A 25,426-nucleotide genomic window follows, 5' to 3' on the forward strand; every position below is an offset into this window, starting at 1 on the left:
TGAGTTCTGCTTTTTCAGTGTTGTGCATTCTCATCTGAAAAGAAATATGCACATGTCCTATTTAGGCCCATTCATAAAAGAAGACTTCACACTGGGCTAAATCTTACATTATATCAATGTTGATTCTGTTGTTGGTGTCAGGTGGAAAAGACCTGGAATTATTATCAAACTATTTTATACAGAACACACATGAGCAGACAAGTAGTTTTACTTGTCACCATTGGTTGAAATCGACTTTACTTTAATTAATCCCAATGAATACATATCGAAGGGAGAATGGACCCTCTAGAGAAGTGTATTCAATTCACCAATGATTTATTTTCCCATGTTAACTATCAAAGAATAGAGTATATTTTTCCATGTTGTGTTAAGTTAATATTTTCTTGCACACCCCAGTTGGTATTTGACCTCAAGACCACACTGTTGTAATAGCATGGAATTTACCACTGTCACAGTCATCTATCAATTGTTAATCCTACTGTGCAGGTTTAACATTAATACTGCCATATGCATAAAAACATTTTAAATATTCTTACAGTTTTATGCTACAAGAACAGCTAAAGAACTGGCAAGGAAGTGGAAAATTAAACTTCATTTGACTAGGAGTCATTTGAAGATATGTAGTACCAGACTTAAGAGAAATATTAAACTCACATTGTATTTTGCCTTAGAAACTTTGGTGAGTGGGCATTTCAGACCTTCTCATTATTATTTCTATAGCACCATTGGTGAGCACATCGCAACAGATAGGCATTTGAGATGAAATCTTGACCCCACTGAAGTCAAAGGCAAAACTCAGAGTGAGTATGATCTACTCTTATGCCCCTATGGGAATTATTTGAACTTTGAGCCCAGGCACATAGCAGTAAGAGGCCACTGACATCCATTTTTCGTGTGTCCTTCATAGCAGATGGATGGGAATGGGATGAGTACTGGCTTCAACTACCTACTCCTATCTGCTGTCAAGTGTAGCTGAGCTATCAGGAGGAATATAGTAGTTCATTGCTGGTATAGCCCCTACTCACCACCCAAAGCAAGAAAGAAGCAGGGGGAAGCACTGTCATTGCGATTTGAATTGCCAAATCACAACACTTCCCAGGAATATTCCTGGGATGCTACAGTGTGCACTCCACCCATGCTTCAGTGTTGTGGCTAAAGACACAATAAGCTGTCTATCCATTTGTAAATGACTCTCTTTGGGTATAACCAGCCATTGTCTGCCTCTTGTAAAGATCGATCAACGCACATTATAGCAATATTGAATCTAATACCACGTGATAAGAATATGTAACATACTTTTAAAAGGAAGCATAATTTGTACCATTTGATTAATCAAGACATTGCCAGCACCCTTTCAAGATGCAAAATGTCTTGTCCTTGACTAATCTGATGGAATTTTGGCTCTAACTCTCATGTAGCTCTGATAGTGACTTGCATGTGAAGCAGGCGTGACCAGCGTCTCTTTAAAGGGTGTCAATTCCCACCTGTAAAATATGAACTGAAATTCTCTTGGTGAGGGGAGGTCTTTTAACACTGGAGCTTGCCTAATAAGGATGGTGCCTTACACAGGGTTCATGTGTCTGGTATTTATAGATAAAATAATTTACACTGACCCAAGAGGTAACCTCCTTGAATTTTATTATTTTCAAACATATTTGCACTAAAGCTGGAACACTAGATCTGATCTTCCTTGAACTTTGAGGAAGTTTTGAGATTCAGACTTATCTCTATAAATAAGATGGTGTGACACAGACCAGAGACATTACCATAATTCCAGCTCCGCATCAAAGTCCTCAGGCCACAGATGTTCAGGGAAAGGGCTATAAGGATTTCTGCCTGGGAGGCAGAGGCGGGAGACTCTCTTTGAGAGGTTTGGACTCTGCACTTTGGGAGTGGGGGGCAGTCACTTGAATGGATGGAACTTTGTGCTGGAGATATTTTCTTCTTATTCTTTTTCTGCTCAGATTAATTTACTTTGATTCTTGTTCTAAATACTATTCCTTAAGAAAATGTTACCAGTTTGCCTATGGAAAAGAAGTCACTGTATGCACACTGTAAGCCAGCCGGCACCATGTCCAAGTTTGTAGCTCCCAACATTAAAAACACCAAGCCAAGAGCTCCAATTCTCGAACCTGGGAACTGAAACCAGCTCGCTGGGGTTGAATGTGATAAATACATATGAATATAGAAGGCCACATCTCTAATGGCACAGGCCAGCTATAGAACAACTTCTGGAGTCTCCATAAGAGAACACACTTTAAAATCTCCTATTTGCCTAAGAATAACTCTGTGCTCTCCCTTTAGTGCACAAGGGCAGATTTTAGCCGTGTCTCAGAAGCAGCTTTTTGAAAATAGAGCCCATGTACCACTCAGTGCACTTATATGTTCCCAGACATCCTCCTTCCTTTTTCCCCCCTTAAATGATTTTTTACTGCCCTCATTTTATTTAAAAACCGCTGAGCAGTAAAAATCTGTATCTAGTCAATGTGTCTGAGTAATGTTTAACCTTAAATAAAAACTTGACAGATAGATTCACACTCTTTTTATCTTGTTTCCATTAGTTATTTATTTCTCAGAGAGCCTGAATGCTTCCTTGGTACATACTTGATTAGTAGACTGACAAGAACCTTGATAGGGCCAGGGTACAAATGTACGTAGTTCCTTTAAAACTCTATCTAAACCAATTTGTTTTGTAATGCTTTTGAATGAATTGGATCAAAAGCTCATAGCTGGACTTTGGATCATACTTTTCCTGCTTCTTTTAATTTTTAGCATTGATAAGCTTTGGAAACATCTCTCTTTTTAGGAAGGAGCTAATTGCTTCTGTGAATCCGATTTAGAAAAACAGAACAAAAAAACCCACCTAGATATCGGCGAATTATCCAGCCGGCACTATGTCCAAGTTCATAGCTCCCGACATTAAAAACTTTGTGGCGTGGGACTACGTTGTTTTTGCTGCACTCTTTCTAATTTCTTCTGGCATTGGTGTTTTTTTTGCAATTAAGGAGAGGAAAAATGTAACTTCAAAGCAATTTTTAGTAGGTGGAAAGCAGATGACATGCGGACCAGTGGCATTGTCTCTTACAGCTAGTTTCATGTCTGCAGTGACTGTTCTGGGAACACCAGCAGAGGTATATCGCTATGGAGCGCCCTTCATTATTTTCTTTATTTCATATACGTTTGTCATCATCTTTACTTCTGAACTTTTCCTACCTGTGTTCTACAGATCTGGGATTACAAGCACTTACGAGGTAAGTAAAATTGACACTAACCAGTCTATTATGTATACAGACATTTCTAACCCAATTCTATGGTAAAACCTGTCTTTTGGAATAGTTCAAAACCACAGGGTATTTATTTATACTTTGGCATTGAATAGCATTATAATAATAATTATTTATTTGCATTGCAGTTATGTTTAGGGTACCAATCCAGGATTAAGAGCCCATTGTACTAGGCAGACTAGGGAGCTCACCACCTTGCTTAATACAGTAGTACAAAAGTAGGTTAAAGTCAGTAAATGCAAATAAGAAAAATACTGCGTGAGGAGAGCAGTACAAATGTGGTTAGGCTACGTCTACAATGCAGTCAGGGTATGCTTTGCAGGTCATGTAGATGTACTTGTGCTATCTGTACTCTAGCTAGCTCACTAAAAACATCAGTGAGGACACCATGGTGTGTACTTTAGCACTGGCTGCACAAGCAAGTAGATAGCCGGTGACGTGGGGAGAGGCTCAGGCCCACTGGTGCAGGCTGCCCTGAAACCTGAACCACAGTGTCAGCACTGCTATTTTTGGTGAGCTGGCTAGATCAAAGCTAGCATGGGTACATCTAATAAGCTGCAAATCTCACTCCCAGCTATACTGTAGACATAGTCTTAGTCTCCATAAACAGGAAAGAAAATGCTATTCATGAGTCGGTATTAAAGAGGGGCTCAAACCACTAAATTCCATTTCTGCCCCCCCCAAACTACTAAATTCAGGATTGTCTGATCTGGGATTTTAGCTCAGTCCTTGTAAATCTAGGGGCATTTACTGAGTGTGGATCTGGGTTCAGATTTTGACCACTACCAAAATTTGCAGGTTGAGGGGGATGGATCTGGGCACATATCCAGTGATTAGGTCAGGAAACATTAAGGTACTTGTAGATGTATCTGAGGGAGTTGGATAACACCAGTTTTTTGCTCCCTGTGCAATTTCCCAGCTGCTTCTGAAATTTTTGCCAGGCATGCCTCCCTGAAAGAAGCGAATTCCTGGTATGATTGCTCAGCAGCTGTGAAAATCAATTGTCACTGTGGTGTTATTACTGAGAGCACAGTGCACAACCTCAATTATCTGGATGTCACTGGGGACACCGGACAAATTTTGGACAAGTAAGGTATTCAATAGTCAGCGGACTTAATAGAGGTCATGGGACATGGTCCTGTTCTTCACTACAGAAAGATTCAGTTACCTAAGGAGTGGGTGAAAAAAAGCCTCATGGGCTACTAAATCAAACCAAGGTAATGGGAATGTTTGTACACAAGCCACAGAGGTTTAAAAACAAGGGAAAAACTCCATTTGAAAAACTATGCATAGGCATTTTGAAATGTTTCATGGCTAGGTTAGGAAAAGTTCAGATGGGAAATTCTTCTCGGTCACCAGAAGCAAAGTAAACAAGGGCACTTTCCCAAATATATTGGGATAATAAAAGATCAGAGTCAAATTTTCCTCCCCGTTTCATCATTGCAATCCTTGGGATCACTTCAGTGTAACTGAGAGAAGAGTTTGTCCCAATGAATGCAAATAAAGATGACAAGCTTAAGAGTAACAGAGAAGCTACTCAAGTATCTCTGCATTAAGATTTCTAAAGGACAGAAAGTCCTCGGAATCTTCTGTAAATAATGTGTGCTGGGGAGCATTCTATATGGTATGTAATCCCCTGGAAAGTATGGATGGGTACTCAGATATTACTAAGGACAGCGGTGTCCTTAATCAGGCAGTTGGAGTTTATCCTGATGATTCGAGTGAGTAGATTTCTATAGAACCCAATCAGGTTTTTCCTAGTTAGCTTGCAGATGTCCCCAACTCCCCCCCTCATGTAGCTGGATGAAGAATCAAAATAAAGCAGTTTTTCCTTTTCTGATTTGCCTTTGGATTTTTCCAAGGACTCCCAACATAACAGGTGCTATCAGGTAATGGATAGTTCAGTTCCACCCAACACATTATTTTAGATACTTATGATTATGATACTTAGATACTTTAGATTAATTATGAAGCTTCTTAAAATGTAATTTTCTATGGCTGCAAAGATCATGTTATCCTGTTCATTAGTGATGATAGCAGTGTTAGTAAAGTCAGTGGGACTACTTGTGGAGTAAAGTGCTATTCAGTGCTAATAAGTGTATCATAATCTGGCCCAAATGTCACAGATGCTTTTCACTAATTGTACTTTTCATTTCCCCCAGTATTTGGAGTTAAGATTTAACAAGTCTGTTCGCTTTGCTGCAACACTGATCTACATAGTGCAGACGGTAAGAAATGCCTTTGTGGGTGTAACCGGGTTTTCTGTAATATATTTACCTAGAAAAGCTCAGCTCAGATGAAGCATCTGTTTGCAGTGAGGTCCTGTTTTGTTTTGTTTTGTTTTCTTTATTTTCCAGTGGGCTTATAGACTAAGGCTCAGAGAGGGTGAGTGAGTTCCCTGAGGTATAGGGGTGCTAATTTTGGTTGGACGTATTCCTGGAGGTTTCATCACATGACAATCTTTAATTAAAGATTCATTTTTACTTCCTGGAGACTCCAGGACAATCCTGGAGGATTGGCAACCCTACTGAGGTACTGTAGTGAATCAGAGAGGCTCACCTGGGATTGGACTCTAAATGTCTCCTGGCACCCAATCCTTTGCTCTGAGGAACTATGAAGCCACATGACCCCTTTCACCAGAAGAACATGAGGCCCTCTGTAGTCCAACGGCGTAGTTGCTTAGCTAACTGAACACGTTCTATCATTAAAACTTTTTATCTTATTGCTTGTTCCTCCCCCTCACACAGCACTGGCCTGACAGTTGTAGAGCAGTTGTGAAGATCCCTTGAAGGCACGAGTTTATTTAAACTCCGGCCTGGAATCTCCCCTCCAGCAAGCTCCTGCCAATACCCACCCTCACCAGGACACTCCTATCTCTTCACCTTGAGCACCCCACTGCTTTCACCCTTCCAGCTCCTTCCTGTTTAAAAATAAAATTCTTTATGGCTGCTGCCCCCAGCGCCATCACTTTGACCTCCCGGTGGACACAATTGTGCACCCACATGGTTCAGCCATTCTTGCTCCAATCTCAAGAGGGTTTTTTTCCCCCATCTACTTTCTCTCAAAGGACAGTAAGTCACTTTCAAGTCCACTTCTTTGTGTAGTCAGTAAAACAGACTAAAATCACCTTTGTGATCAACTTAACACCACATCTCTATGTAGCAGAAAGAGGTGCATTTCTAGCACATGGCCCCTTTTGTTACAGCAATCATCCCTTCTGCACATTTCCAGCAGACAAACTTGATTCTGCTGTTTGGCAGTTAGAGAAGCAGGGGCGGCTCTACCAATTTTGCCGGCCCAAGAGCTGCCGCCGAATTGCCGCTGCGGGACACGGACTGCCACCCCATTCTGAATGCCGCCCCAGACACCTGCTTGGAGCCGGCCCTTTAGAGAAGTGGTTGTTTTAAAAGACTATTTTTGATCTCTGAAGTTTTTTGGGTGGCCACCTTTATTTTTCTTTGAAAGATTTGTAACACAAGCTCATAAAAACAATCACTCAAACTAAATTTTCCAAAAGATAATTGGTGTGATTTGGTTGAGATAAGTAGGTAGATTCTGGATCATGCTCTGACCCGTTTGAACCACTCTGATTGCACAAAGTGGCAATTCATCTGGCTTAAATAGCCACCTGAGAATCCCTCTGGTAGTTGTCTCAGCTCATTCGGGAAGAAGGCTAAAGGCGATTTTTTTTTTTTTTTTTTTTCTTTAACAAGATGACCCAGTGCACGTACATATTCAGGATTCTAAATCATCCACAACCATATGTGCATCACATGAATACAAACCAATGCATATACAATACAGCTGTGGCTATGAAGGAGGACAAAGACCATAATTGCAGCTGAGCAGCTTGCCATCTGGTATTTTCTCTCCAAAGGTACACTCTAGGATTCTCGGCTATATTTAGAACAGTGCCTCTGTTATAGGATTGAGGATTAGTTAAGTGCTTTTTACAAACTAAATTAACCTCTTTAAGATGCTTTCCCACTTTTTAGTAATCCAACAGGCAGATGAGGAAATGAAACTAAGGCACTTACAATGAATTTATTTAGGTTTTCAAAAGCAAGCATCAAAACACAGTCCCTGAATGTCACTGAATTACCAGCGAAGGGTGAAATTCACCAAGGTGCAAGGTTCTCTGCACACTGTGGGCAGTAGAGAGAAGGTGTGCAGGGATGGTGGGCCAAACAACCAATACACCATGGCTATTGAATTTCCTGTGTCTTGTAGACATGGCTCCGAAACAAATGCACCAAGGAAGCTGTTGGGATATCGGATACATTGCCTCCAGTTGCTTAGTAGGAGCAATAAGTGGCAGCTACTTCAACCCAATAACCTTGCTTACTCCCAACCAAAAAAAGCCTATGTAAAATCAGTCAGTGCATGGGGTAGGGGAGAATTTCAGTAAAGCTGTAATATTTTTTCAAATCTATACTGTTTCTGTGAAGGCTGACCTCTAATCAGAGCAAAGAGAACAACTCAGGGGAATAATACCTTAATAATAATACTTATCATTTATAGAGTGCTGTATATTACTAACAACCTTATAAACATTGACTCACTAGTCCCCACAGCCTCTCCCCCCTGCCTCCATGAAGGAGGTGAATAAATAGTAACATCCCCGTATCACAGATGGGGAAGCTCAGACAAAGAGAAATTAGTGATTTGTCCAAGATCAACACAGCGAGTCAGTGTGAGAGCCAAGGTAGAAATACAATTATATCAACGATTTAAAACTATTCGTAGCAGCAAATTATTTTAACTGAACATAGAGGAAAAGATGCGTGGAAGGTATACATGTTTGCTTCTCAGGAGACTGTTTTCCAAACAAATTCTACTCATTTAATGTTAGCAGCCTTAGCAATGCAGTTCAGTATTTTACTTCTCTTTTCTTTTCCCTCCGCAGTGTCATTATTTGTGCTTAGAATTGTTCAGTTAGCAAAAAAGTAGCCAGTTACGGAAAGGGTTCTGTGGACTCTGTCAGATATTAACAGTCACCCAGGTTCAACATGAGTAGGCTAGGCTATTTCTGTGTCATTGTGTTGATATGGTATTGCATCCCCAGATATGACTTTCTCTATCTGATTAATATTTCATGGCACCTAAACACCACACTGATAGGTGTATCAAAAACAGCTAGATAGATATTGTTGATGTATCCATAAGTACAGAGTTAAAAAAGAAAATGAAGTTTGACTTTGTAGAGATTAGGGACAGAAGGCCTTACAGTTTAGAACCTCATCCACGTTTCACCATATTTGGGGGCCTTTGGATCTGATGGTTAGCTTTGAGCTCCTCTCTAATCAGAAACCAATCAGCTGTTTTTCCAAGTATATTCTTCATGACCTTTTTTCTCCTTCAGATTCTTTATACTGGAGTAGTGGTTTATGCTCCGGCATTGGCTCTTAACCAAGGTGAGTTTCCAGCCCAAAGCACATGGCTACACCAATCAACCATGTCACAACACAAGCGGGATAACTGAAGCAGACAGATTAAAAACAAAATGCTTTATAAAAGGTTCTGTACCTTCATTTTAGTAGCTCTACATTTGCTAGCTCGCCCGCCCCCCTCTCGTATCAGTACACCAGCAGGAGTCTGCCATTTACCCGCTCTATTTTAGTTTATACTAAAGAGTAACTTGAGGAGGTGAGTGCTGAACAGTTTCTCAATATCTTGGCAAAGTGGTCAGTACAAGGTGATGATCCAACACTGTACTGTGTACTTTGATTCTTTCTTCCCCTTCCAACGGCGCACTGATCTCTAGGGGATAAAACGGAGATCTCTCTATCTAGAAGTATTTCAGTTGTCTAACTCCCAGCAGGAAGGCTGAAGAGTAAGATTGTGGTGTCTCTGATACAGCAGGTGGCAATTCTCCAATGCCCCTGCATAGCTCTAAGTGGCTCTATGCTGCTGATCATGGCATGTTTCAGGGAAGATTTAAAACCGAGGTCCTGAATGATGATAAAGTTCCTATAAAGTTTTTTGTAACATCTCTCTTTCAAATTCCAGTGTAACTCCAATCCCTGTTTCCCCTGTAGCTACAACTGAATACTATGTTCTTCACTTTTTGTGCTAAAACCATTGTAAATCAGGGACTCATCGCTCAGTTTAAGTGTGTTGCGTATTGGCTATCTCCATGAAAGGAAAGGAATCCTCCCACACAGGCCATGGAGTGGTGCCATAAGAGGCTACTTCAGCCCAGTGTGTCCATAAAGAGAGGATAGGAGTTGGGGAATGTCAGAGGACCCATGCAGTGGTGCATCATTTGACTCCATATTGGCCTGTCCCAGTCCCCTCCAACTCATTCCCCAGTGGAACTAGACTCTGTTTTATGTGGGTATGAGTTACCCCCGAATTCATACCCTGCAAGGTGGAACCAATTAATGCTGTTCCTAGGACTGCTTCAGCTGCATGAGTGGGACCTGGATTGCCCCTGTAGGTGCGGCTTCATTCTACACAGAATTGCAATTTGTGCACTGAGCAATGAAACAATTTGGCATTTTTATTCTACTTCACTACGAACAGGGAGTTTCAGCCTACCTAAATTCACTATGGGCCCTACAGTTTTGATGTTAAATTCACTTGAATTACTTCAGTTCTAGTTACATCAATGGGAGTCCTGCATACATATCTGACAGCAGAATTTTGTTCTCCCTCTTTGAATCATTGGAGTCTCTAAAGCACTTGGTACTTTAGTTGATATTATTAATTGCAAAGGAAAAAAATTTCATCTAGGCAAATTTTATTACTCACGAAATCTGGACAAAAGGAGAACTAAGAAATCATTGCTCTAGAACAATTACATATTTAATTCTATCAACTGCGAGATCTTCCACATGTCTCACAGAAATAGTTTTGATTTGGCCTTACAACATTATTCAACTTAATGATTACTCTCACACAAATGAAATGCAATTAATCACAATTTGCAAGAAGGCAGCAAAATGAAAGCAATGATACAAAACAATACGCATCAGAGTCAAGAAACCCTTATCTTGTAGAGGAGCGCCTAATAGGAAACAAATATTAAAGTTAATAAATACTCCTATCCTGCTGGAGTAAAAGGATCCGAGTTATTCTGATGAACTGCACCTGTTTTACTACCAATTTGATTTTCTTTGGTTTTACAGTGACTGGATTTAATCTCTGGGGCTCTGTATTTGCAACAGGAATTGTCTGCACTTTCTACTGCACTCTGGTATGTAACTAACACAGTAGAAAGGTTTAAATACAGATGACAAAGGCTAACACTACTCAGATAAGAAGTAATAGGAACAGGGTTTCTAATTATAGCTAGAATGACTGAAGTTTGCATTAGTAAACATAGAAACATTTGGCAAGCTAACAATCTTTCAAATATTACATCTATTTTTGTACGTTTTATGGGAATAAGCAAACAGCTTTATATCTTCATCCCACACTCTGAATTCTCAAGGTTTAAATCAGATAGCTTAAGGCCAAGGCCAAGACTTTTCAGTTCAGAGAAGGAAGTGATAAACTTTCCTGCCATACTAAAGCTTCTGGGAAGAAGATAATGATCTCCCAGACTATGTTTCTCAGTCTATAATTTATAAATGGTAAGGGGACAAATTCATTCTTGGAATAACTCCAGCAAAAGTGTAGGGATAGAATCTGAGATGAACACACCCCACTGATCCCAGGCCTTATAAAGAGCTTCAATTTTGAGTGAAAGTATCATGAGAACATCCATGAGGATTTGTATGGGAGCAGATACACTTACTCTTTGAGGATTCATTGTGCAGTAGACAGTGATCACCAGCTTCCTGTGGATATCAAGGGTAACACTTATGCAATTTAGGCGATTAAGTCCCATTGATTCTTAATGTATTTTTGAAAATGGAGCTTAAGCTCCTAAGCCACTTGGGCACTTTTGAAAATGTTAGTCTCTGTCTGAGCCTGAATACTGAGAGCTTGTAAGGAAAGGGAATCAGTCATTGGGGGAAAGTCAGTGGGTGGGATGTCTGGGACCAGGACTACCAGGATAACATTTGACAATTAAGCATGAAGCCGAAGCCAGAGGGACACCAGGGCTGGAGGAGGGATATAACTTTTAGTGGGTGGAAGAACTGGTGATGGAGTGAGGCTTGGTGGCAAGAGGCAGAGCCTAAAATGGCTACTGCCATGAGCTGGCAGCCACTTTACAGAGCGGATAGTCAATCTCTTTAATTAGGGATGCAATTTGTACACAAATCAGGGATACACTCTAATTAAGAAGATTAATCATTTTCTTTCCAAACTCAAAATAATTAAAAAAGCCATTGCCCATAACCTGAGGCCTAAAATTTGGACTTTTTGGTGTAGGGATTTACACAATTTAATAGAAATGTTTCCATTATTATTTTTATTTCAATAACAATTTTCAAAAATTAATATTCCCATCCACTGCTGAAAATGAAAACCCCTCCCACAATATTATGCTAGTCCATGATATCCAGAATATGAAATGACTATTAAAAAAAAGGAAATTTGCCAGTTTAGTTTCAGTTTCCACATCATGGAGTTTTCTACTATCTTAACACAAAACAGGGGAGGAAAGATAGTCCTGTGGTTAAGGCACTGTACTGGGATTCTAGGGTTCAGTTCCTGGCTCTGCCACACACTTGTGTGTATGATCTTGAACAAGTCACTTAATCTCTCTGTACTTCAGTTCCCAATCTGTAAAATAATACATCCTTTGTCCAAGAAGTAGAATGTCAACCGTTTAGGGCAGGAACGGTTTCTGACTATGTGCACGTACACAGAGTAGGATTTACATCTTACGCGCTCCTAGGCATAGCTTCTTCAGCCCCACTTCCCGCCTATGGCTGACCTTCATGTTGCACAGAGTTTTAGAGAGGTAAGGCACTACCAGAACACTGGTGCCCCTAGGCACATGCCTACTGAGTCTAACTGAAAATCTGGCCCCACATGTACAGCACCTAACACAAGGCCCTGAGCTGACTTGGGGACTCTAAGCTCTACTGTGATGCAAACAACAACAAGAAAATGCAAATATACAACTTCTTATTGTTTTAGGGAGGATTAAAAGCTGTTGTCTGGACAGATGCATTTCAACTGGTTGTCATGGTGATTGGTTTCTTAACGGTTCTGATTCAAGGAACTATTCAGAACGGAGGACCTACCAACATCTGGGAGAATGCCAACAATGGATCGCGCCTAGCAGTATTTGAGTAAGCACAACATAAACTCTGCCTGTAATTCTCATTATGTTTTTTTCACATTTCAGATAAAACCCTACTGGCATTAAGCTGCATTTAAACATTAATAATTATTAAGAGTTAATTTCTGTGACAATGAGTGGTTCTTATTCCTCAATAAAAGTATTGCAGATTGACTATGCTTTAAGTCAGTGGTTCTCAGCCTTTCCCAACTACCGTACCCCTCTTCAGGCATCTGAAACCCGAGCCCCGCCACCTGGGGCTGAAGCATATAATAGCTTTGCAGGGCCACAGGCAATTGCCCTGCTTGCTGGTCCTGCACTTGTGACCTCCCTAAACCCATCCAGCGATCCCCTTGGGAATCGTGACCCCCAAGTTCAGAAACAATGATCTTGATGAGTTGATGTACCCCCTGGAAGACCACTGCGTATCCCCAAGGGTACGCATGCTCCTGGTTGAGAACCACTGCTTTAAGTATTCAAGCTTTAGTCAAGTCATCCAGCTCTTGGGATGTTCTATCAGTTCCATAAAGAACTCTCATTCCTTTCTTTCCTAATGTGTTTGGGTAAAATCCTGGCTGCACTGAAATCAATGGGAGTTTTGCCAGTGACTTCAGAAGGGCCAGAATTTCAGCCCTTATGTTTATCTCCCCATGGACCTTTTTCTAGGATATTCCCCACCCCCTTTTCGCACATCTTAACATTCCCCATCTTTAAAAATACCACATTATTTTAAATACACTTGCCACTGTAGCTAATCCTGCTGCCACAAGACTGGTGCCTGCTGTGGTGAAGTGGCCTCCCATTGGCGGCTGTTTAGAAACGAGCAGCAGCGACAATGGTGCTTTTATAAAAAAAAAAACTAAGTGTACTATTTTATCAACAGCCGTTCTTGGATCAGAAATTAACAGAGCTGTAAAGGAAAGGGAGTTGTACAAATAAAAATAAGATTAACTGTAGTTATATTTATTAAAATAAAATTACAAGGGTGATGAAACTTAAGGCATAAGCTAATTGCTAGTTTAACTCTGGAAGACATTTATCTTCCTGGGCTAATATATGGTGATAGTATGACTATAGTAATTAGGTGGATTATAGAGCTTTTATGTCTGAAGTATAGTATGTGGCATTGTCTCCTGCTGGGAACAGGATACCAAATGAGATGGACCATTAGTCTGTTCCGGAGGGGAGGCGGGGGGGTGGGGGGAACCACTTACTTGTGTGGTTGTTATAACTAGTGACTGGTGCAAGGCCAGTAAATATAAGGCTAACTTTCTCACACTTATAAGTCTCAGTATTTCTGAGGTATAACACAGTGATTAGATATTCTTTTTAGCAGAGTAAACACACACAAGCTTTGCTGTTTAATGATGAATTTGGGCTGAGCATTAGCTACTCAGTACATGTCTGATTTAGACAAGTGTCCTATCTGCAGATTCAGATCTTTTGGTATTCCTCAAAGCTCAGGGGTGTTAGAAACTAGACCTTTGGTTCAGGCATATCTCTATTGTGCCTGAATGTTGGGTTTAATCAAATGGAGCTGAATTACTTTCCTCTCTGTCTTGTAGCTTTGATGTAGATCCTTTAAGGCGACACACCTTTTGGACAATCACAGTTGGGGGAACCTTTACATGGTTAGGAATCTATGGAGTTAATCAGTCCACAATACAGAGATGCATCTCCTGCAAATCAGAAAAGCAAGCTAAACTGTAAGTTGTCTAGTATCAAGAATGAACCTAAACTATTCTCATAATCAGACGTAATTTATTTCTAACTCTTCTTCTATGGGACTATACTAATAATTTTTCAGATATACACAGGGAGCCTGGTATGGGCAACTTAACAGAGATTTAAACATCTAAGGGCGAGATTTTGAAACCTTTATTCACATAGAGTTGTATTGAGTAGTCCTGATGCTCTTTGGCACTATTCATGGAGTAAGAAACTGTTTAAATTTTGGAAAACCTGCCTCAAAGTGAATCTTCAAAAGTGGGGTTTGTATATCCTATTAAGAAGTTCACACTGGTGTAATGGAATGCTAAATTGTATTACAAGTTCAGCCATTAGCTGGCAGTGTGTGTAAAAATGCCTTATATTTAAACAAATCTCAGCCATACCTGGCAGAGCATTAAAGGATGTAATGATGAATATATATGGTGTGTATCTTGCTCAAAAGGAAGCTCTGTGACCACTCCATATCTGGTACAGAAGTACATGACAATTGGTATCTACGGTATTCTTGAAAAAAATGGAAAACCTTTTAAATGTATAAATATCTCAATAAACTGTCATTAAAAACAGAACTCGTATGTACAGAACAAGACATGCAACATATCAAAAGATTCAAATATCTTCATGAACTTGCTTTACTCCCAAGTGCCTAGAGCTGGTTAAATAATGCAAAAAAGGGTTTTGCTCAAATGTTTGACTTTGTAAATGAATTAACTTTGATCATAGTCATTTGGATGTTCATTTTCTGTGAAGATGTAAAAGACTGAGTTTTCCTGACAAAAATTTGTAGGAAGTGAATTTCAAAATCACACCCATGGTCATTCATTCAAGCTAAATGTTAAATTCATATGAACAGGTATTTGTACAAGTGCCTACACACTTATTCAGTACGGAACAGAACAAATACCATGTGACCTTACTTAACCTGTCACAACTGAACAACACAGCTCAGATCTCTCAAATGTCAAATATTCATCAACCCAACCCAGAGAATAAGGACTTTGAACAGATCATCTTCTTCAAATAATTCTGAACAAAGACATTTAAAGAAACCACAATCTACTTCTAGACGTTCCACAATCAGAAAGCCTAAATTCATTACATAAATTACTTGTTGCAAATTACTCCCACAGCTCTACATGTGACAATCCCTCCCTGATTAAAATAAAATGCCTATCTTCAAAGATCTGCTTTATGGATTTTTTTCCAGCAGTGGAAGGAGAGAAGTTTGTTTGGCAGCAGGCTGCAGGATCCTCCTTCCATGACGGGAATTCCATTTGGAGGACATTCCATAGTCCTCTCCTGACAACTTGCTTCAGGGGAAATTAAATGAAGCAGCAGCACCAGGGTCTCTCACATTCTAGAGCAGTGGTTCCAAAAGTACACCCCATGTGTCAAATACCAAGTCCTGGGACATGCAAGATTTACATGTAGCAGCAGGAGCAGAACTCAGCAGAACGGGCTTTCAGACCAATTACCATTCATAAGAAAAAGGGGAGAGAAGGGAAACTTATTCAAACCTCTCTCAGGCCATAAAAAGATTTAGGTTTTGTTTTGGCAACAGCCACAGATTCAGATTGATTCTTATTTTGTCCAAAATTAGTTCACGCATCCCTACCTATGACACACATGGTAATACAATCAAGACAGCATATTTTTATAGAGACCTAAAATCCCATCTGTTCAACAAGAAGGTGGGGGGGGGGGGAGATTTTCCTTTAAAGTAACATAGTGTTATTCAATGCAAATTCACCCTGGGCACAGAAAACCTATTATAGCACAGGTGGGGATCCAGGGCTGTACACAATACCATGGCTATGTTGTTATTCACTGCCACTTTCTTATACATTTTGTGTCTCCTTAATACACATGATCTCAAAATGCTCCTTCAAGGGCTGGGAAGAAAATAAAGTTTTAAGATATGATTAAAAGGAAAAGCAATGTAACACAGTGTCTCAGTGGGAGGTGGAGAGAGAGTTCAGAGGGATGGGGTTGGCCAAGTGAAAGTGTGACCACTGACTGTGAAGAGTCTTGGGAGATCAAGACTGGAGGAGGGAAGGATAGATGGCTAAGAAGTCAGAGAGGTCTTTTGTATCAGGATCCCTAGAGAGTTTTGAAATTCAAGAGTGTAATTTTGAATTAGATTTGGCAATGGCTAGGAAGTCAGTGAAGGACAATGTCAAAATGCAATACAGATTATGTAAGACCTCACAGGAATACAACATTTCTAAACTATAGACAGAAAATCCCAAGAGTGAAATGCTGTCATCCAGGTGTACCTCAAATATTTGCTGATGGGGAATACAGATTCATTTATGTGGTGAAATTATAAATGGGCCAGATTCAGTATAAAATAATATCCCGTCTGACTTCAATGCATAACTTCAACAACTTTTGAGAAGTTAAATCAGTTTTTAAAGGCTTATATGTAAGGATGGCCATAGAGAGATTCTCGTCAGTTTGGCTTATAACATCAGAATTGTGGTTCATTGTAAATCTGCTTCTTGAAGCTGCACCAAAAACAATTCACTCATTTACATTTGTCCTTAAATATAGTGAATACCTTACTTTTTCAAAATATTGGTGCTCCCCAAAAATATCAACATTCACACAAGCCAAGAAATGAAGAGATGGTATCATTTATTTTCAGTGGAGTTTCTGAAATGTAGGAGAACAACTTGGGTAGCCAGTAATGACCTTGCCATATTTGTGTTGAATTAGACATAAAAAGGTCTCTCTCGCTCTCTCTCTTTTCAGTGCACTGTACCTTAATTTAGTGGGACTCTGGGTAATCCTAGTGTGTGCAGTCTTTTCAGGCTTGGTGATGTATGCCCATTTTCAGAACTGCGATCCTTGGACTGCTGGTTTCATTTCAGCACCTGATCAGGTATAGAATCCGATTAATGGTGTAAATGAAAAGATAACCATTAGACCTTGATTCAAGAAGGCACTTAAGCATGTGCAAAGTCAATGGGACTGTTCATATGCCTACATCCTGGCAGGTGCCTTGCTGAACCAGGCTCTACAATATGACAATGCTGTTAATTTTTCCTGTGCCATGTATGAATTTTAGGTTTTTAATTTATGCCATAGTCAAATACTACCTCACTTTTGTATTGGTTCAGTATGACTTAAAGGCTTCTCTCTTTTTTTTAATTTATTTTTTTGGTTTATCATTTGAATTCAGTTAGAATTGAGGTGGCTGAATGAGGATTTCTGTTGAACTCCTCACTTTTGTATTGCAATGTGGTCAGAAGTAGCGACTGCATCTGCAGAGTCCAGAAAATGTCCCAGTTAACATCCTCTCTTGTTCGGTGTGTGTGTGTTTTCTCCTAGCTGATGCCTTATTTTGTTATGGACATATTTTCCACAATGCCAGGACTCCCCGGACTATTTGTTGCATGCGCATTCAGCGGAACCCTCAGGTCTGTGTCTGAAATTGTGTTTTGTCTAGTATGTGCCATTGCACATACTGCCTTGACTATGCAAACGTTGGCAAAACTGACAGTCCGTCAAAGAACCAAACCCTGGTCAAAATGCTGAACATGAAAATGCAGCAGAATTTCTCTTTCCCTTGGCCCAGCTAAGAAATGCTGCAGTGGTTTGTCTTTCTATATCAGACTCATGCTAGAGTCTGAGTATGCTTTGGCAGTTACATTTTCCTATCCCCTTCAAACGCATTCAAGAACCACATTTTTAACACCAACAAGGGAGCGGAAAGATCGACGAAATATCAATGTCCTCTTTAAATGAAGCTCAGCCTCCTGAGCTAATGCAGCCGTGAAGATTTCAATCCCTTTTATTTGACTTGACTGGTACAATTGTACAATTAGGAAACCAAATGGAGGCCACAACAGTGTGTCTGGCTCAACATAAAACCACTATGAAAATAGTATAAATACACTGTCAAAGTAGAAAAAAAATCTGTCTGGAGAAATCATTCTCCCTCAGGCTGTGCTGAGAACGGGATAGTAGTAATTGGCTTGTAGGCAGTAGCAACTACAACATCAGTGTTCAAAGGAAAGTGAGAAAGAGATGGAAGGTTGAAGTCCAGACTGGCAGCAGGCAGACTTGCCACAGACTCAAACTCATAAAAGCCACCTGAGAATTACCACATTCGTGCTTCTCTTCCCTGCACAGTCATGTCAGGATCACAACGGTCTTGATTCATATGAAACCAATTCCATTCCATGTCTCGGATTAGGTGAGCCAATAGAATTGATATTCTCAGATGTACAATAAGGATACTCAATTAATTGTAGTGCCTTAAGAAAAGGATGTGAATTATCCTAGTTGTAGGCATAAATTACACCCAAGTAACCTCATTGGGACAGATTCTGATCAGTTGTAGTGTGAATCCAGAGCAACTCCACTGAAGTCAGTGGATTTACACCAGGATAACTCAGTGAGGTCCTTGCCTATTACGTGCTCAAATTCTTCCCCAGCTTGAAGAAAAAATCCATTGGTAAAAGTAACTCTCAAAACACATTTTCTATGTCCACCATGTATTTAAGTCATTATTTTGTGAAAATTGACCTCAGTAGGGTAGCATGGGTCTAACTGAGTGTGGAACCAACCACTCTGCACATTACTGGTGTTATACAATACAGCAATGAAATGAATGATAGCATTTGTGGAGGGAGATGTAACTGAATATGATTTTAATTTGTATTATTATTTTAGTAACTATTTTGTGCAGGCTAACACCAATGGGTTTGCCTGGGTATAACTGATGAAAGAATAAAGAACCTAACATACTTGTGCTGCTATACCTATAACAACAATTTCCCCTGGATTACTTGCTAAGTAAAGTCCTACTCAGCATGAGCAAGGGTGTCAAAATTATGCCTTGAGTAATTACGGTTCTTATTTGGCACAGAGTATGTGAAAGGAGTAGCTATTATAGTTGCGGGCATTATGGTCTGAGAATAGATGGATGTCTTAGATAGCGTGAAATGAACCATTCTTTGGAGAATTTTGCCAAATTGGACTTAATTCGTTATGATGCTTTCCAAAAAAATATGGTACCAGCACTATTTATTTCATGCCCTTTGGAGTCTAACATAGCGACGTTCTTGTTTGACTTTTTTGAGAACATGGAAAAGGTCTATGCAGTTTCGGCAAGTGGAGGATTTGGTACCGTGTGTATTAAGTAGGTGCTTCTATCTTGTTCTGAGTGAGCACCGAAAGTGGCATAAGTGAAAGGCCCCTCATGATTGCAGCAGGAATGGGAATGGTTCCAATGTCCTCATCTCTGACTGGTCCAGTCTGAGACTAGGAGCTTGTGCTCATGATTTTGCTAGTCTCAATAAGTCCCAGTTGTGGGGCTTAAACTCTGCAGTCATTTAATCAGTTATATCAAGTGATACCCACAGAATGACAGCTTAATGACTATTCATATATAAAACAAAGAAATAATTGCCAATCAGCCAGTCTTTTCAAGAAATGTTCAAGGTAGATCATAAACAATATGATTCATCTGTTAATATTTTGGCCAGCACATTTTAGATCAGCATAATGTTATTTGGGAGTTATTTCTGTTAATATGATCATAATTGTACATTATTGTAAAATGTTTGTTTTTACAGCACTGTGGCTGCAAGCATAAATGCTCTAGCAACAGTAACATTTGAGGATTTTGTCAAGTACCGTTTTTCAAATCTCTCTGAAAAAATGAGCACCTGGGTCAGCAAAGGCTTATGTAGGTACAGTAGATGGATCTTCTACTTATGCATATTATCACAATGCCAAAAGTATTTTTTAACCCTTCTTCTCTAGTCAAGACCCCTTTGTTTCTTTATACATCAACACAAAATAGAAGTTTTTGAATGCTCATGGTATTTATGCAATGAGGTCCTGATATCACTAGCTTATAAGGTGTTAGTAAATATGGAGTAACCAAGACTGTAACTTAATAAATAGGTGTATATGACTTCTGCAGCGCCCTTGTTTTCTTTCTGAAGTAAAATGCAGAACTTAGTATTGCATCGAGTTTTTGAATAATCTAATAATGCTGAATTCCTTGCTAACCTATTCTCTGCTCACAGTCCTTCAAGAGTCTGGAAAAGAGAAGACTGAGAGGGGACATGATAACAGTTTTCCAGGACATAAAAGGTTGTTACAAGGAGGAGGGAGAAGAATTGTTCTTCTTAACCTCTGAGGATAAGAGAAGGAACAATGGGCCTAAATTGCAGCAAGGGAGGTTTGGGTTGGACATTAGGAAAAACTTCCTAACTGTCAGGGTGGTTAAGCACTGGAATAAATTGCCTAGGGAGGTTGTGGAATCTCCATCGTTGGAGATTTTTAAGAGCAGGTTGGACAAACACCTGTCAGGGACACTCTAGATAATACTTAGTCCTGCCATGAGTGCAGGGGTCTGGACTAGATGACCTCTCGACGTCCCTTCCAGTCCTATGATTCTCTGATTCTAAGATACTGCCTCTTACAGTGTTAGAAGTTTTCAGTTTTTGCTTCATGTTGCATGATGAAAAATTCACATTATGAGAACAAAAGTGAATACTCTTGTGGAGTATTCAATATTGATGCCTATGGTACTACTCATGTGCTCGAATTTTAGCACTCGTGTAACTTTACAGGATTGAGGCCGGGGGGGTTGTTCTCTTAATGTGAATTTTCATCATGCTATATGAGTAAAGTTATACATGTGCTTAATTATTTGTAGGATGAAAGCCTGCATTTATATGTATGAACAAGGGACTGTGTCAGACTCCTTTAAAAAGTTCAATAAAGTTTTAATGTTGAAAGCACTGGGGAAGCTCAAGGAAAACTCATTTGTGATACCCACAGAATGGCAGCTATAAATCATTTCTAGCCTGTCTTAGAGGATCACTGTGCAGCGTGATTGTAGCTGTGTTGGTCTCAGGATATTAGAGACATAAGTTGGGTGACATAGTATCTTTTATTTTATTTTCTGTGGGTGAAAGAGACAAACTTTCAAGCTTACACAGAGCTCTTCAGGTCAGCTTTTGAGCTTGGTGTAGCTTGAAAGCTTGTCTCTTTCACCAACAGAATTTGGTCCAATAAAGGCTATTACCTCGTCCACCTTATCTCTCTTAGAGGGTCACTGTCAGCTTGATATTTTTAAATAGTTGATATATAAAAAAAATCAAGTTTCTGACAGTGCATCCTTTAAATAATGTGTTGAATTTTAAAAATATCTTTAGAATATTTATATGGATATTGCTGCTCTCCTACAGATTTTCCTTAAGTTCATATATAGGGTAAGACCCCAATCACACTCAGACCCTTCATCTCTGTCCATTTGTCTGCCTGTGACCTCAGTTTTAGCTTTGCTGCTGCCGTTACTTTAAACATCCTCACGAAGAACACCCAGGTGAGTGCCACACAGAGCAATGCGTGAGAGCGTTGCCATGCTAGTGCAGGAGATAGGACAGTGGCTAGGATGAACTAAAACCAATTATACAGTCAGATGCAAAAACTGAACCAACTGAAAACACTGGAGAAGACTATTTTTTCGCTAACTTCCTTCCTTTTTTGCACAGAGACGGGATTTCTAAATTAATGCTAACTATTTAATGCTGCTTTGGTAAAGAGATAACAGGATCTGATGTTGAATAGTTCAATAAAATATGGTCCCTTTTAAACATCAAAGCCCACAATGCAAATTCCTTCATTCTGCCTGATCTTTCAGATGATGGGAAAGAACAATAAACCCAATAAAAAAACCAATCTTGGAGCTGCAGAGCAATTTGAGGAAGTCCATACCACTGATCACTGATGCACTTGTAACTGCTGCTAATATTAATCATTAATCTCTTTCAGGTATAGTATTTGGAGTGCTGTGTACTTCCATGGCTGTGGCAGCATCACTTCTGGGAGGAGTTGTCCAGGTATTTAAATATCCAGAGACTCACTGAGCTCTACAACTAAAGAAAATTGATCTTGTACCCTGTTTGTTCTCTTTTCTATTAAATCATATTTTCTGTGAAATACAAATGGTGTTGTATAACGAATAAACAGACTATAAATAATGATAATAGTAAGCACTCCTGGCAGGATGAGTGCTTTACATAATCCATTGAGTGAAGATATCTGCTTGTTGAGCGCAATCCTAAACAATCAAAGTAAACGGGAGCACGTTTGAGTCCTTTCTGACATGCAGTTCCAGCTTAATATTAATATCCAGTATTGCCACTGCCACCTTAGTGTTAAATTAACTTCTGTGACCAGTAACAAAAATAACAAGGGCAATCATTGCAAAAACTTTATCATTGGAAAGGTAAAACACCAATCACAATGTTTCTTCTTTAACAATATACTGACATCAGAATTCGATGCATTTTATAATTTGCCATTAAAATGTTACAAAGCAGAAATCAGAGCTCTGCATGCATCAGAATGAGAACATTAAAAAGGTGTGATAAGAATGAGACTGTGGATATATCAAGTGACATTGATTAGCCCTGAAAAATGTCTCCTGTGCATTGTTTCAACAGGCTTCACTCAGCATTCACGGCATGTGTGGGGGGCCCATGCTAGGATTATTTACACTGGGAATTGTGTTTCCTTGTGCGAATTGGAAGGTAAGAGGTGACGATCACTGTCTCAGTGAGTTTCCGCGTGCTGGTCCTTCATTTATATGATCCTCCTTTTTATTATTATTATAATAAAATATAATAATAATAAAAATACTGTAGCACCTAGGAGCCCTAGTCAAGGACCAGGATGCCATTGTGCTAGGTACTATACAAACACAGAACAAAATGACAGCCCCAACCCCACAGATTCTGTGCCCTGCTTTGAGGCCTCTTACCAGAGATTAGTCCAAACCTACCCCACCCCCCATTTATCAACGCTCCTCCATTTTGGAGCTTGTTCAGAAAACTATTGACAAAATTCAGACCCTCCCCACTCCCACACTGTGAAGGCCATGGGGCTTCAGGCTATGAAGTAGCCCTTGTGTAGCTACTCTTTGTTCACAGGCTGTAATAACAACTGCTGACTCATAGCACTTCCTCTGTGAGGGTTCTAATGCCACTTCAGATTTGGGTACATGGGGATCCAGTGGCTCCTCCCCTGGCTTACCCAACAGCACCCTCCTGAGAATAGGTTGGCATGGGGACTCCAGTGGCCTTGTGTGCACCATCTATGCTGGTTGGATTCTACCATTACAGAACATTCAGTTCAGTCTATGGTACATCATTTATAGAACTGAGTTTCCATAGTCATAGATGTGGGATGACTGTGCATGTATGAAAGGGCCATATAACTCTAAACCAGCATGAAGAAAGTGTTACTGGAGCCTCTACAGTCAAATCTACTTAATTTATATTTTGGCTGAATAAAGCCCTGTGACATCAGCCACAGATACAAAGTCCTCATTTGCCAATTACCACCACTCACTGAATAGAGAATAGTTCCCTACATTTAGAATAGGAAATAACTCTGGTAGCTCAGATATCGCTTTGTGGCAAATGTTGACTGTCTAATGGCAACCACCCTCTATTTGAATTAAATCTTCCAACAAAATAGAGCAGTAAACAGGCAAAAATAGTATAATTCCATCTGGCTATATTTGTAATTCAAGCTAACATCTATTCAGTAGAGGCAGTGAAGAATGGACTGCAGGAAGGTATTTATACCATGGTAAAATGTTCACTTCAAAAGTGTAATCATTATGAAGGAGCTTCACATGGGAATATTAGTTTTTACAGGGAGCAAAGAGGGTCATTTCCGAGTAAATTTTCAGCACATGGTTTAAAAGCTAGTTTTATCCATTCAGTGTGCAGCACGCAGGAAAACAGGCTTTTCATCTGAATTCTGCCCTTCTGTTGCATTGTCATGGCTGACAACAGAAAAGGTCAGCATTTTTCAGACTTCAAACTTGTGACAAAATTTCAAGTTTCAATTAAAAAGTAGGAGAGAAAAAATTACTAACAATGCCCCAGCCCAATTTTTGACCCACTCTACCAAATAAGGATGGATTCAGCACCCTTGGAGCGAATGGGAGTTTTCGAGTGCAGGACCAAGCCATTATCACCTGATTTCATGTGTGCAGTGACTATTTCAGTTCTCTCTAATAATATATCTTGTTTTATTTAAGGGTGCTGCAGGAGGCCTATTGACTGGGATCACCTTAGCATTTTGGGTTGCTATTGGAGCTTTTGTTTACCCAGCACAACCTTCAAAGGCCCGCCCTCTGCACTTATCAACAGCCAACTGCACTCTAGCTAACAACCCAGAGATGATAACTACATTGGCTCCTACTCTCCCTCCAATCAGGTATTTTCCATTGATTTTTGTGCGGTTTTGTCACAATGTGAGTTTTTGAAATTAATATTCTGTTCTATAAAGGTACTTACTGCATGACATCAGCTCTGGGCTACAACAGTGCTGCCCAAATTGTGCTCCATGACACTTCAGGGGTCTGAGGGCATGCTGACGATCTCCAGACAGCTCGTTGGTCACATGATGCACATTCTCCTCCAGCTGCTACATAACACAAAAGAAAGTTGAAAATACACTAAATACATCCCTAATATTACCTTTCCATGTAAACAATTAGGAACATGGGATAGGTAGGGACCTCCTGGGTCATGGAGTCAAGTCCCCTGGTACTGCAGGCAATCCCGTTTTATAATCAGATTGCTGCAGGGATGTTCCTGGATTATGAAATTGTAGGTGTCAGGGAAGGGTGTCCATAAGATGATCTATAATGTGGTCCACCTTGTGAAAAGTTTTTTAGTATCACTTCAGTTACCATGTTGTACCTTGCTTAGGGTCCTGTTGAACTCCCAGTGATGTCAATGGGAAAGCTATCCATTGACTTCTGTGGAACTTTTAAAGAGGAACACTTTCAAGATACACACAGCTCAATAGCTAGCGTTAAGAAAAGGCCAAACCAGGTATTACTAAGAGGCTAACTGAGCAGGCACAAGTCAATTCCACCTTAGAGTGATTCTAGAAGCATGTTAGGGTATATCTGTAATATAGAAGAGGTGTGAAGGGAAGTTATAAATAAAATATAAGGGGCTGGTTAAACGACTGAAAGGTCTGTAACTGTGGATCTAGCATTAACTAACTGCACCCAACAAAAGGCAGAACCAGCGCTCAGAACCTTACAGGACTGGGCCTTAAATTATCTGCATTTATAATTACTTGGAAAGGAGAGAGTGACAAGCATAAAGCCACTTGACAATACCAGTTTTTGTGACACATACAATTCTAGCAGTGACCATTAGCCAGAAGCAAA

General features: G+C 39.9%; 1 protein-coding gene across 2 annotated transcripts in view; it reads left to right on the forward strand.

The window, feature by feature from the left end:
• Nucleotides 1-2,585: 2,585 nt before the first annotated feature.
• SLC5A12 (solute carrier family 5 member 12) overlaps nucleotides 2,586-25,426 on the forward strand; it is a 29,646-nt gene continuing 6,805 nt past the window's right edge. For both annotated transcript variants that reach the window (XR_012639880.1, XM_074955168.1), the window contains exons 1-12: nucleotides 2,586-3,251; nucleotides 5,447-5,512; nucleotides 8,647-8,698; nucleotides 10,415-10,482; nucleotides 12,321-12,475; nucleotides 14,031-14,171; nucleotides 16,951-17,080; nucleotides 17,530-17,618; nucleotides 19,782-19,894; nucleotides 21,997-22,064; nucleotides 22,671-22,757; nucleotides 24,278-24,456. Coding sequence is in view for 1 of the 2 variants with exons in the window: in XM_074955168.1 (XP_074811269.1) it covers nucleotides 2,895-3,251; nucleotides 5,447-5,512; nucleotides 8,647-8,698; nucleotides 10,415-10,482; nucleotides 12,321-12,475; nucleotides 14,031-14,171; nucleotides 16,951-17,080; nucleotides 17,530-17,618; nucleotides 19,782-19,894; nucleotides 21,997-22,064; nucleotides 22,671-22,757; nucleotides 24,278-24,456 (1,505 nt within the window). In the remaining variant the exon portion in view is untranslated. The remainder of the gene's footprint in view (nucleotides 3,252-5,446; nucleotides 5,513-8,646; nucleotides 8,699-10,414; nucleotides 10,483-12,320; nucleotides 12,476-14,030; nucleotides 14,172-16,950; nucleotides 17,081-17,529; nucleotides 17,619-19,781; nucleotides 19,895-21,996; nucleotides 22,065-22,670; nucleotides 22,758-24,277; nucleotides 24,457-25,426) is intronic.

This window comes from Natator depressus, chromosome 6 (assembly GCF_965152275.1).
Source record: "Natator depressus isolate rNatDep1 chromosome 6, rNatDep2.hap1, whole genome shotgun sequence".
In the NCBI taxonomy this organism is placed as follows: domain Eukaryota; kingdom Metazoa; phylum Chordata; order Testudines; family Cheloniidae; genus Natator; species Natator depressus.